Here is a 12,640-nt window from a genome sequence, read left to right as displayed (position 1 = left end):
CCACTCCATGAACCTCGTCCTATGGCTGATCTAGGTCCTGAAGCTCATCCTTAGGAACTAATAGCTCCTCATCTGCATGCAAGTGTAGCTCCCTCTCAAGCGAACACTTCATGGCTTTCTCCTCCTGAAATTTTATATCCCGTCGCACAACAGTTTTACCACTGTCTGGCAAATACACACGATAGTTGTGGGGCGTATCAGTGTACCCCACAAATATCCCAACCTCTGCGGTCGGCTCCAACTTCTTCCTGGCATCCTTCGTCACATGCATGTAAACGTTAGCACCAAAAATCCTCAAATGAGAAAGATCAGGCTTCTTACCAGAATAAGTCTCCTCAGGTGTACTCATGCCAAGTATCCTATGAGGACAACGATTCTACACATAAACTGCTGTATTGCATGCTTCCGCCCACAAGTGAAGGGGTAGGCCCTGATCATGCAACATTGCTTGTGCAGCACCCACAATCGTTCTGTTCTTCCGCTCAGCTACCCCGTTCTGCTGTGGGTTATGGGGAGCTATGAGCTCTCTACAAATCCCTTCTGCCTTGCAGAAATCCTTGAACTCGTCCGAGATGTATTCACCACCATTATCGCTCCTAAGAGCCTTCACCTTCTTCCCCGACTCCTTCTTGACCAGTGCTTTGAATTCACAGAACTTTGAATATGTCTCGCTCTTCTCCTGCATGAAGAAGATCCAGCACTTACGAGAGAAATCATCAACAAAAATCACATAATACCTGTGTTTTGTTGTCGAAGCAACTGAGAAAGGTCCACACACGTCTGTGTGAATTCCCTCAAGGATCGTCGTGGCACGACTATCCTTCTCGTGAAAGGTGGCTTTCACAAACTTCCCCAAAGTACACCCCTTGCACTGATCTGACTGCACAAGTATGCCTTTAGGAAGCCCTGTAGTGATCTGCTGCAGTATCTTCAAGGCTCCATGGTGAAGGTGACCTAATCTCCTGTGCCACAACTCGCCATCATCCCGGCTCACCAATCCTTCTGCCTTGCCCGCCATTGCTGCGCATCCATCTACATGCAACTGATAAAGGTTCCTCACTCGAACCCCTATCTTCCGGTTCTCACCAGTTGTCTTGCTGCGCAGGAAAGCCTTTCCCTCGCTGAAAACAACATCATACCCCTTGTCTTCTAACATCGCCACTGAGATGAGATTCTTCGTCAATCCTAGAACATGCATGACTTCCTTCAATACGAAGGGTTTACCAGACCCCCTCTCAAAGGAAATGGTACCGATACCGGTCGCAATGTATCTACCATCATCGCCCATCTCGATGTGCACTCCAAGATCTTTGTCCTCCAGATCAGAGAACAAATCTCTATCTCCCGTCATGTGAAAAGACGCACCACTATCCAAGAACCACACTGATCCCATCACACTTGAAACCAAGCATGCGATCAATGAAAAATCAAGCTCAAACTGTGAGGCTAGAGCCTCTCCTGCTGAAGATCTAGTAGCCTGCTTGTTCTTCTTCTTCTGCGGACAATTAGTGGCATAGTGTCCTTGCTGGTGACAGTGAAAACACTTCACCTTGGACATATCCTGCTTCTTGCCTTTCGCACCAGACTGAGAAGCTTTCTTGCTCTTCCCTTTCTTTGCTTTGGCAGCCAAAGCACAATTCTCTTCATCAGCGCCCTTTGACGAAGATCCGTCCCTGGTACTCCGCCTGATTTCCTTCTGCACAAGATCTGACCATATTCTTTCCCATCCTGGCAATTTCTCCCGACCATTGACAGAGTCCTGATAGGAATGCCAACTCTTCGGAAGACCAAGGAGAGCCAAGCTCACCAAGTCCTCATCATCGACAGTAACCCCCACACTTCCCAGCTCATCTCGACACTGAGTGAACTTCGTGAGATACTTGGGAATACTGTCACCCTTCTCGCATTTGATGTTTCTGAGTTTATCTTTGAGCGTCAGCTTCCTCTGATCGATCTTGCTTTGGAATAATTCTGTTAATGATTTCCACATCAAATATGGAGTAGCCTTTCCATGGAGGCTGGACACAATGTGATCCTTCACGCCCTCCAACAGAATCCTTCGACATTTTGCGGTCTTCTTTTGCCAAGCATCAGCTTGAGTAGCATCAGTAGGCTTTGGGACATCCGTCTCTATGAACTCCTTCAGCCCGTTATCATCCAATACTGCCTCCATCCTGTCCTTCCATGCAATATAGTTTGAGCTGCCCTCAAGAGCATACTCCAATCGCAATCCGTTGAAAGACATTGCTGCGTTGTCACCAAGAAAACACTGTTGCAAATTCGAATTCCACCAGCAACCAACTCAACCGCCTCGGATCTAAGATTCGTGAGAACACAATATTTCTCGTACAGAGATTGACTGTATGGGCATTCACCAGATATCTCACCTTCCAAAGGAAGGATGAATCCAGAGGCTACCTGGCCCGATTACAGACTCTGCCTGAAGAAATAGAATGTAAACACTTCCTGAATAGTAGATCTGATGATCAACAGCTCTGATACCATGTAGAAATTTTGAATAATTTAATACATATTCAATGGAGATTATCCTGATCATGTACTATTGCGGAATACATACACAATACATAAGCTCCTCTACATTGATCATCAATATAGCAGCATCAATAACAATAAAACATCAAGAGCTTTCACACATTAACACAGTATGTAACCGGGGGAAAGCATCTCGCTAAAAACCGCACACTATCTGTATATTAATGATTGAGACCATGTAACATTACAAAGTACAATGCTTATCACAAGCAATCCAGTACCAGCTCCACCTGTTACACACAATACAGCTCAGATCTGATCTCCAAATCTATTCCATTGCTTGCCTGCCTCCACTGCTCAATACTTGCTCAAGAATGAATGAGAATGGTCTACCAAACTCGTATTTCACCTCCAAAGAATCACTCACAATGTGTAAGACGTGAGCAGAAGCTACAAACTGGGCAAATACATGAGCAAACTCATTGGCATACTCAATCCCTTGATTGTGCAAGATCTGATGCACAACTATAGTCACAACTGATAGCAATCTGATTCTCTAACACCTGTCCCTGCTGAACTGAACATGCATTGACATGCAACTGAGTTAACTGATGTATTCTATAGTTGTATTATGAGTTAATAATTAGTTTAACAACTCATCATTAGTCTATCTGCAGTTAGACTAACTACAACTAGTTTAACCAAGTCAAACTGAACACAACTCCATCAACTCCACAATCAACTCCACCAAACTCAACTGATTGAGTTCTAACTGAAGTCATGCATGCAACAACTCAACTGACTCATAAGAAAAGCGTACTTCCATCTGACAGCTGCATGGGCCACCTCTGTAGCTCAAACTGAAGTGCTCCAAGAGAATAAGATCAAGTTTATAGTCCAAATATTATTATGAGACAATAATATTTGACTTTTCTATTTTTGACAGCCAGTCTAAAAATAGACTTTGATCACCCACACTGTGGTCACCCACACTTTGGTCACCTACATTGTGATCACTCACACTGTGATCATCCACACTGTGATCAAAAATAGAACTTGCGCCATAATTTGCCTGCAGGCCCACTTAGTGAAGGCGACTCTTTTCACTAAGCTCCATCATCTTGTTGCAATCTCAACATTTGACATCAATGACTGGTGTTTTTGGTCAAAGTCAAACCCAGTCAACTCCATGGGTTGACATCAATGACAACACCATCCAACATATGTGCTGGCATTTTCCTTACATTTAATTTCTGCAATGTTTTAATTGTGAAGGCTACAGTAGAATATGTTTCGATATTTGTCGTAAGAATATAGTAAACTTATCTCTAAAATAATAAGTAGAAGAAGTCATATTAATCATTGCAGTGAAATTTCCATTTTAGAAATTTTCACATGGTATCAGAGCTACAAAGAAGCAGAAAAGAAAAGTCGAAAGATCCAATGCTTAGAAAAGAAGGGAATTCGAAATTCCTACAAGGGTAGAAATTTGAATCTCCTAGAGGATTGAGCAATTCAAACCAAAGAGATTGGATTTCGTGGGAAAACTCTCTCTGAGTGAGCCGACAGAGAGGTAAGTCTTTTCCAGTCGAAATTCATTAGTGGTAGAAGGAACAGTGCAACAGAAGATTCAATAAGGAGGATTAATTCAAGTGGGACGCAGTTTTTTCCTACAGCAGTTGCTGAGATAGGTTAGCGTCAGAAATTGGCACACTATGGATACTCAAAATATCCCAGATTAGATGAAGAATTCACATGCTTAGCTAATTCAGCATCAGCAGATGTATGGTACATTGATAACGAGGCTTCAGCTCATATGACTGGAGTACGAGAAGATTTCTCGAGCTATCAAGAAGAACAGATGGACTTCCAGATAGCTATGGGAAACAGAACAAAATGTACTCTAGTAGGGAGAGACATCATAGCTTTTCAGACGGAAGCAGGAACTGACATCCGAGCCACTAATGTTCTGCATGTGCCAGGACTAGGGATGAATCTAATTTCAGTGTCCCAGTTACTGTTGATTTGGGGTAGCGTCGGATGTGCTCTAGCCACGAAATTTGGTGGAGGTTGGGGCACATGAGATCTCCAATACCCAGAAAGGGTCTGGGTAGATTCTAAACAGATCAGGAGATATTAAAATAATTAATATTTTTAATGGAGAGAAAATAAAATATTAATGTGTATTAATATGAATCTGTGTTAGAGTGGTCCAAAAGGCATACATCAAGCAGGATCTAATCTTAGCCATTGATTAGGGACTTAATCTCGACCATTGAGATGTCAACAGGAAAAGAGTATAAGAGGAGGCTTGAGGGTCACTTGGAGATTACACCAGATAATCAGTCATTCTATTCTCTAAAGCGGGGTTTGCTAAGAGAGATAGAATCAGTGATCAGGAGAGCAGCTAAGGGGCATTGAGTACAGAGGAACAGAGAAGGCGGAGATTGTGTCGGGAGAGCAACGCAGTAGCCAAAGAGGGTGACGTAGAGCCAGCAAGGGCTCACGTAGAGGCAGCCAAGTGCTGCGTAGAGCACCAGAAGGGCTAGCGTAGCTGACGCAGAAGCCTCCTGGGGCTGACGCAGGGCAGCATGAGACAAAGGGGCTGACGCAGTCCAAATTGGGCAGACGCTGGGGTTGCAGGAGCAGTTTTGTGCTGAGGAGCTGCCGGAAGGGTTGTTCGGGGTTCCAGCCAGGAGATTTCTCTCAAACTGTGAGGTATAGCTGCTAAGGAAATTCTCTGTTAGGTAGGCCAGTTACGGCACCCAAATTGTACTCTGATATTGCTTAATAAGGAAACCTTCAGATAGCTACACCGATTTTCCCGCACTGGGTTTTTTTGGGGACATTGGTCCAAAAATAATGGTGTCATGTGGTGTGTTCTTGTTTCTTTTAGTTGCTGATTTGTAATATGTTGAGCATGCACTAGTGTTTATTTTCAGTATTTATTTTGTAAATAACTTGTTAAAGAAAAATTAACAAGTAGGTAGGAATAAATCAGAAGAAGTGCATGAAGGGTTTCTAAATTAAGTAAAATTAGAAACTTCAACATGGTATCAGAGCGTGATTGCAGAACACAGGAGGACGAAGAGACATCAGCTGAGTGGAGCAATAGCAGCAGAAAACAACTGTCCTGAGGTGACAAAAGCTGTTTCTAGCAACGCAAAGGCCAAGAAGGGTGACGCAAAGCCAGCGTGAGGCAGAGACGAGCTGACGCAGTTCACAGAGAGGTAGTTGCTGGAGTCTAGAAGGCTGCAGAAATATTGCAGAGTGGAGCTGGTGAGGTACTGTAGTCAGAACAATACTTGACAGAGTAGAGCCAGAGGAGTTGTTACCGAGGGTTTCTAGCCGAGGGACCTGGATCAACTGTGCAGTTGCACAAGACGATCAGAGTAGGGGACATCTCGACAAGTGGCAGAAGGATTTCCAGGAGGGAAATCAGGACTCAGAGGGAGTCCTGAAGAGAACTTCCAAACAGGAAGTAGAGACTTAGAGGAGTCGAATAGAGAACTTCCAGGAGGGAAGTAGAGACTCAGAGGAGTCGAACAGAGAACTTCCAGGAGGGAAGTAGAGGAGCGTCATGGCACTACACGGGGTAAGAGACTAGGATAGATTGGACGGAGCATCGAACTTCGCAGTCTGGAAGGCCAGAATCTTATCAGTGCTTGATAGGAATCGTGTCAAGAACTTCGCCTTGAAGGTTATAGCTATCCCAGTTGACCCCAATGATAACGACAAGTACGAAGAGGCGATGGCGAGGGCCAAGTGCATTATCCTTGACAGGGTCAAGGATCATGTGGTACCACATATAGCTGAGAAGGAAACGACAGTTGAGATGTGGGAGGCTCTCAAGAACCTGTACCAGCATACTTTTGTGCAGAGAAGAATGTTGCTCGAGAACCAAATGAGGTCGTATCAGATGAAGAAGGGTCAAATGATTGACTCCTTCCTCGGAGGACTGAATGAGATCGAAGATCAGTTGACTGCTATAGGAGCGACACCAGATCAGGAGCTTATGGTGAGGACAACCCTGAATGTTGTCTCAGAAGAGTGGGAAGTGTTTGTCCAGAGCATCCTGGGCAGAGGGACTCTCCTACCTTGGGACGAGATGTGGGCAGCTCTTCGCCAGGAAGAGATCAGACAGCAGTCAAAGATAGGTAGCAGCAACAAAGGGATCAAGGTCAAGCAAGAGGAGGAGGATGTGGCCCTAGCATCTGAGGGAAAGCAAGAGAAGCGAAAGAAGAAAGGTTTCTCCAAGATCAAGTGCTTCCACTGTGGGGAGATGGGTCATTATGCGACCCAGTGCCCAAGGAAGAAGAGTAAGGGAGAGTCTTCCAAGACTAAGGCAGCGCTAGCACGGGCAGAGAAGGAAGTTTTGACAGACGATGACTGTGCCATGAGTGCACACACATCACTTGAGCGGAAGTGATGAAACATCGAGCTGTAGCCAAATGGCCTACAGGTGATGAGGCGCAGGATCCTTGAGGTACCCATCCTCTTGGATTAAACCTTGCTACAGGAGCCTCGACGAGGAGTAGCAGGACTCGCTGAGTCGGGTAGAGACGGATGCGGATGGAGCGGCAAAGAGAGCTACAGTGCAGGAGACCCAAGACAGTGCAGAGCTAGCAGGCTGCAGCAGTGTGAGAGGCACAGGAGTGTTGCACCAGTGCAGGAAGGCACAGCGAGGTGTGCAATGGTGTGAGATGCAAGGAGTTGTTGCAGCAGCGCAGAGGTCAGAGAGAGGGAGCACTTGTCAGTGGCAGAGGGAGCTTCAGCATTAGTGGGTGTTTCTAGCCCAACAGGGAGGTCAGTTGGGAGATCAGTTACTTACTTCTTACTAACTGAGTTGCAGTGCAGCAGTGGGCAGCGCGATGCAGCTTAATGAGAGGAGCTGCAGTGCGGATGCAGTGCTAGGAGAAAGGACCAGCAGCAACACGGATGCAAAGGGAGTTGTCGTACAGATGCAGCAGTGGCAGTGGCAAAACCATGGGCAGCTGTACAAGAGGCAACAGTGCAGAGGATGTTGGGCAGAAAGACCTAGCATCAGCACGAGTACCGATGCCGGATGATCAGAGTAATAGTCAGTGAAGAGTATTGCTAAAGCACAGTCCTCGCTAAGAGGGAGTGTTGATTTGGGGTAGCATCGAATGTGTTCTAGCCACGAAATTTGGTGGAGATGTTGGGGCACATGAGATCTCCAATACCTAGAAAAGGTTTGAGCACATTCTAAACAAATCAGGTGATATTGAAATCAGTGTTGATAATATCGATATCGGGAAAATATCGGCGAGGGTCCAGAAAATATCTTATCGGCAATATCGGCGAAAATATCGGCAAATATCGGCAAGCATAAAAATGCATAATATATTCATTTTTTTTCAGATTTTTAAACATATAAAGCAATAACAACATGAAATAAACACATTGGCACATAAATATGAAGAAAACACTGATATATATGATGTCAAATAGAAATGATACATCAAAGGCGATACCAAATCCTGCTGATCCCTGATAATTGTCCATTTAAGGACTCAAATGTGGAGAACCAATACAAAATAACATCACATATATAAAAGTATCTCATCATCATGAGTTATATGTAGCACAACAAATAAAACTAGCAGTTATCTATCTGAAATCACTGCCCTCTCCCCCTTTTACGGGAAAACATGATGGGCTGTTTGCCAGGCCTGCCCCTAGTAGTAGGAGGCCCTGACCCTGCCTCTGCACCTAATGTCAAATAATGAGTGCTAGGTATGGGGCTATGCTCTCCTATATCTATAGCAGATGGTGTTGATGCTGATGCTCCCGTAGTGCCCTCCTCCTCCTCCTCCTCCTCCTCTGAGTGCTGCTGCTCCTCTGACTCCGAGTCCTCCTCTTGCTGCCCCTGCTCTAATGGATCATCTGCCACTGGCTCTAACCATGAAGGTGACTCCTCCAAGAGGGGCTCCTCAGACTCCACCCTCCACAGAGACAATACATCAATATTGTCTAAGCTAAGTCACATGACACGAGGACACGAGACACGGAGGACACGTAAATACAAGTATTCAATACGAAACACGACCTGGAAACAAGATACGAGGGACACGTTTTATATATATATATATATATATACCAAAATATAGTTTTTTATCCATATTAAATTGCAGGTTGCAGCATATCTAATCAAATTAAAATATAATTACTTCTCAAAGTTCATAGTTCACTTTAAAAAAATAAATAGAATCAAAATTTACTATTTAGAAATTAGAATGTGATATGCTTGGTCTTGATTCTTGAATATTCAATGTTCATTGTTCATGTACAACTTACAAGCACATAAGAAAATAACTAAAGTCTAATCCTATTGATTTCCTCTGCCCCTCTTGCGAGAAAATGCCACAGCTTTCCCTTTCCCTCTAGATGTAGATGCTGGTGCTGGTGGAGTTGGCAGTGGAGTTTGCTATGCTCTAGAAGCTGAAGAACTAGAAGTAGGAGCTATAGGAGGTAGACCACGTCCTCTACTGGTGGCAGGGGTAGCCCGGGCAGGTGGTGTCACCTGGAAACATTACAATCTCCCAATCCTGAAATCCTAAAAAACTGATAAGTCTGCTGCATTTTGAATGAAATCTAAAATTCTACTTTCTCCATATGAAATCCAATGAGGCCGGAACCACTCTCAAACATCCTGAGTCATTTCATGGTAATGTTAAAAATTTAAGTAAAAGGATGAAAATGAAGATTAAGGAGAATGTCACTTTTACTTTAAGAATTTAACATTACCATGAATAGCATATCAATACTAGGGCCTAGAACGCTCAAACCCTCCTTGGCAGCAACCACATAGCTCTCCCCTTCCTTCTCCAGCAATCAGAAATGAAAATGATATGAAAAAAACCAAAATCGGATTTTTATAAGCCGTGCAGAAATTTTTTACTGTCACCGGGCGATATTTTCGATTGTCGCGCGATATTTTCCGAAATATCGGCGATATTTCGGAAATCGCGTGATATTTTCAAAAGACGAAAATATCGCGATATTTTGTCGACGATATAACGGCTCGCCGAAAATATCGCGATATTTCCGAATATCGCCGATATCTCGGCGATATTATCAACACTGATTAAAATAATTAATATTTTTAATGGAGTCCTTAAGTCTAAACTTAGGGAAAATAAAATATTATTGTGTATTAATATGAATCTATGTTAGAGTGGTCCAAAAGACATGGATCAAGCTAGATCTAATCTTATCCGTTGATTAGGGACTTAATCTCAGCTGTTGAGATGTCAATAGGAAAAGTATGAGAGGAGGCTTGAGGGTCACTTGGAGATTATACCAGATTTATATCATTCTATTCTCTAGAGAGGGGTTTGCTAAGAGAGATAGAACCAGTAATCGGGAGAGCAGCTGAGGGGCATTGAGTACAGAGGAACAGAGAAGGCAGAGATTGTGTCGGGAGAGCAATGTAGCAGCCAAGGAGGGTGACGCAGACCCAGAAAGGGCTAACACAGAGGCAGCCAAGTGTTGCGCAAAGCACCAGAAGGGCCAGCGTAGCTGACGCGTGGCTCCCTAGGGCTGACGCAGGGCCAACGTGAGATAGAGAGGGGCTGACGCAGTTCAGATTGGGCAGATGCTGGGGTTGCAGGAGCAGTTTTGTGCTAAGGAGCTGCCGGAAGGGTTTTTCGGGATTTCAGCTAGGAGATTTCTCTCAAACTGTGAGGTATAGCTACTAAGGAAATTCTTTGTTGGGTAGGCCAGTTACGGCACCCAGATTGTACTCAAATATTGCTTAATAAGAAAACCCTCAGATCGCCGCACCGGTTTTCCCGCATTGGGTTTTTCCGGGGACATTGATCCAAAAATAATGGTATAATGTGGTGTGTTTATTCTTGTTTCTTTTAGTTGCTGATCTGTAATATGTTGAGCATGCACTGGTGTTTATTTTCAGCATTTACTTTGTAAATAACTTGTTAAAGAAAAATTAACAAGTAGGTAGGAATAAATCAAAAGAAGTGCATGAAGGGTTTCTAAATTAAGTAAAATTAGAAACTTCAACAATTACAGGACAAGGGATATGATGTATACTTAATCGGGAAGAAAGTATACCTTAAGCATCCAGGCTGGAAGAGGAAAAAGCAAATTGGGATTCGAAGCAACAAGTTGTATAGGTTGCAGCTCGAATCGCCAATGGCACTGAGAGGCAGCAACTATAATGGTGAGAAGGAGCGAAATGAATTATGGCATAGACGAATGGGGAACTTACACCATGGAGCACTGAAGATGCTCAAAGACACTGTTACAAGGGTACCAGTTCTAAGCAATGGACATGATGGCTTATGCAGAGGATGTGTACTGGCCAAAAACACTGGATAGAGCACAATAAGAGATGGAGTTTCTTCAAACTAATTTAAAATGCTTAGTACAGATATATCATATCTGTGAAAGTGGGGCACTGCTATTGCTTTCACCAGGGTTCAAGCCTCTCCAATTACACATTCCTGTTTGTGCTTCTACCTAATGATACCTCGTGTTCAACAGAAGCATTTAGATCACAAAACGAAGGTGGTGTTCATTCATGTTAAAAAAGATTCAAAGACATTCATTCACATTCAAGTCTCTCCAATTATACACGTTCCTTCTTGTGATTCCACCTCATGATGCCTTAATGTTCAACAAAAGCGTTCAGATCAAAAATTGAAGGTGCCGTTAAATCATGTTAAATAAAAATAAAGACAGATTTATTCATGTTCAGTGGAAGCATTTCAATCAAAACTAGATAGAAGGTTGATTGCCTTTTGACACATGGTAGATTGGAAGTTTACCCATAATGCAAGATGTCATCTGTTAAAATGAAATTTAAAACTGTTTTTTTTAATGAAGCATTCATAGAAGAGGGTTCAGCACCCTAATTTATGCAAGATCTGAGATCCATTAATTGTTTGTGTATCATTTGATGCCACGGATGATATACTTGAAAAATAATTGCAAGGATTGCTTCTGCATGAACTAATTATTTGAATGGAACAGGATCAATGGAAAACATCCCTCTTACTTCATGCAAAGAACGCTTTGAAAGCTAAGGAGGTTGAGGAGGACGACCTTACATAAATTTTTCTAGTAACTTGTGTGTATTATTAGTGGCTGTGTATGTTGTCCTTTTCAGGAGGGGTGGACATCATCAGAATGGACTGGTGTTTGATTCACCTGAAAATTTGAGACTGCATGTCTTTGATTATGGATAGAGGTTGCTTCCATGCCATTTACAATCGGGACTAAAGGACTTTATATTCGGGTGGCTTTAAACAAGAGGTTTGCTCACATGTTAGTGTGCTATATTTGAAACCTCATTCTCAAAATTTATTACTGAGAAGTCTGTGTGAATATCGTTTTATTTTCATTTGTAAACAAGCAGCCCACATGGGTTTATTACATGTGTGACCAGGGCATTTGATGGTGGAAGATCTATATAATGAAGTTATTTGCATTATTTCCTTTATAGGCTTATGTCGACGAGGATGCATTTATGAAGGATCTTTATTTGTAACTGGTTTAAGTTCTTCAATTCACTTCAGAATATATTACCTTTGTGCTTCTTGTAGTGCGACTTATAATGTGGACAGCCACGAGAATTCATGTGCAATGGGCATTCAAATAAAAGCACATTCTAACTTATTTATTGTGATTTCTTCGTTGCCTTAAGGTTTTGCAAGTTATAAATTGCTCATAAATACGGAACTTGTAATATTATCTGATACCATTTGTACGAGTAAAATTTATATCTAATGATCCTCTGGCCCATGTTTTGTTGCCCGAGGAAAATCAGTTTTCTATACCTAGTAAAGTAAAAGTTCTAGTTTTGAACAAAGAGGCCTATGCATATCTCTCTGTTTTCGAGTATGCATTTCTGATTGGTTACGTACTCGTGAATATTAATTGTTGTAACAGCCCCATATCTGTCAATATTTCTGTTGGCTTATTATTATTTTATTGTACTTTAATTTTTTATTTTATTTGAACAATACGAATGATTGGATTTACATAGAATTATTTTTGTATTGAAACCAGTGTTGTGAAAATCGTGATAATTTCTAAAAATTGCGGTTTTTTGAAAATGGCAATATTATTGCTGATTATTACATGAATTTTTTTCGCAAAAAAT

The 12,640-nt window shown here is 42.6% G+C and overlaps 1 protein-coding gene across 3 annotated transcripts in view; it reads left to right on the top strand.

Moving 5' to 3' along the window:
• LOC149162355 (alpha-soluble NSF attachment protein 2-like) overlaps nucleotides 1-12,079 on the top strand; it is a 196,457-nt gene extending 184,378 nt beyond the window's left edge. For all 3 annotated transcript variants that reach the window (XR_016261925.1, XM_089437231.1, XM_089437230.1), the window contains one exon: nucleotides 11,509-12,079. Coding sequence is in view for 2 of the 3 variants with exons in the window: in XM_089437231.1 (XP_089293357.1) it covers nucleotides 11,509-11,589 (81 nt within the window). In the remaining variant the exon portion in view is untranslated. The remainder of the gene's footprint in view (nucleotides 1-11,508) is intronic.
• Nucleotides 12,080-12,640: the final 561 nt, after the last annotated feature.

The sequence above is a fragment of the Pinus tabuliformis genome, chromosome 5_2 (assembly GCF_031772625.1).
Source record: "Pinus tabuliformis cultivar Carrire ecotype Pingquan chromosome 5_2, CPIR1, whole genome shotgun sequence".
Taxonomy (NCBI): domain Eukaryota; kingdom Viridiplantae; phylum Streptophyta; class Pinopsida; order Pinales; family Pinaceae; genus Pinus; species Pinus tabuliformis.
The sequence above is the reverse complement of the archived record's forward strand: the minus strand, read 5'-3'. Positions and strand labels throughout refer to the sequence as shown.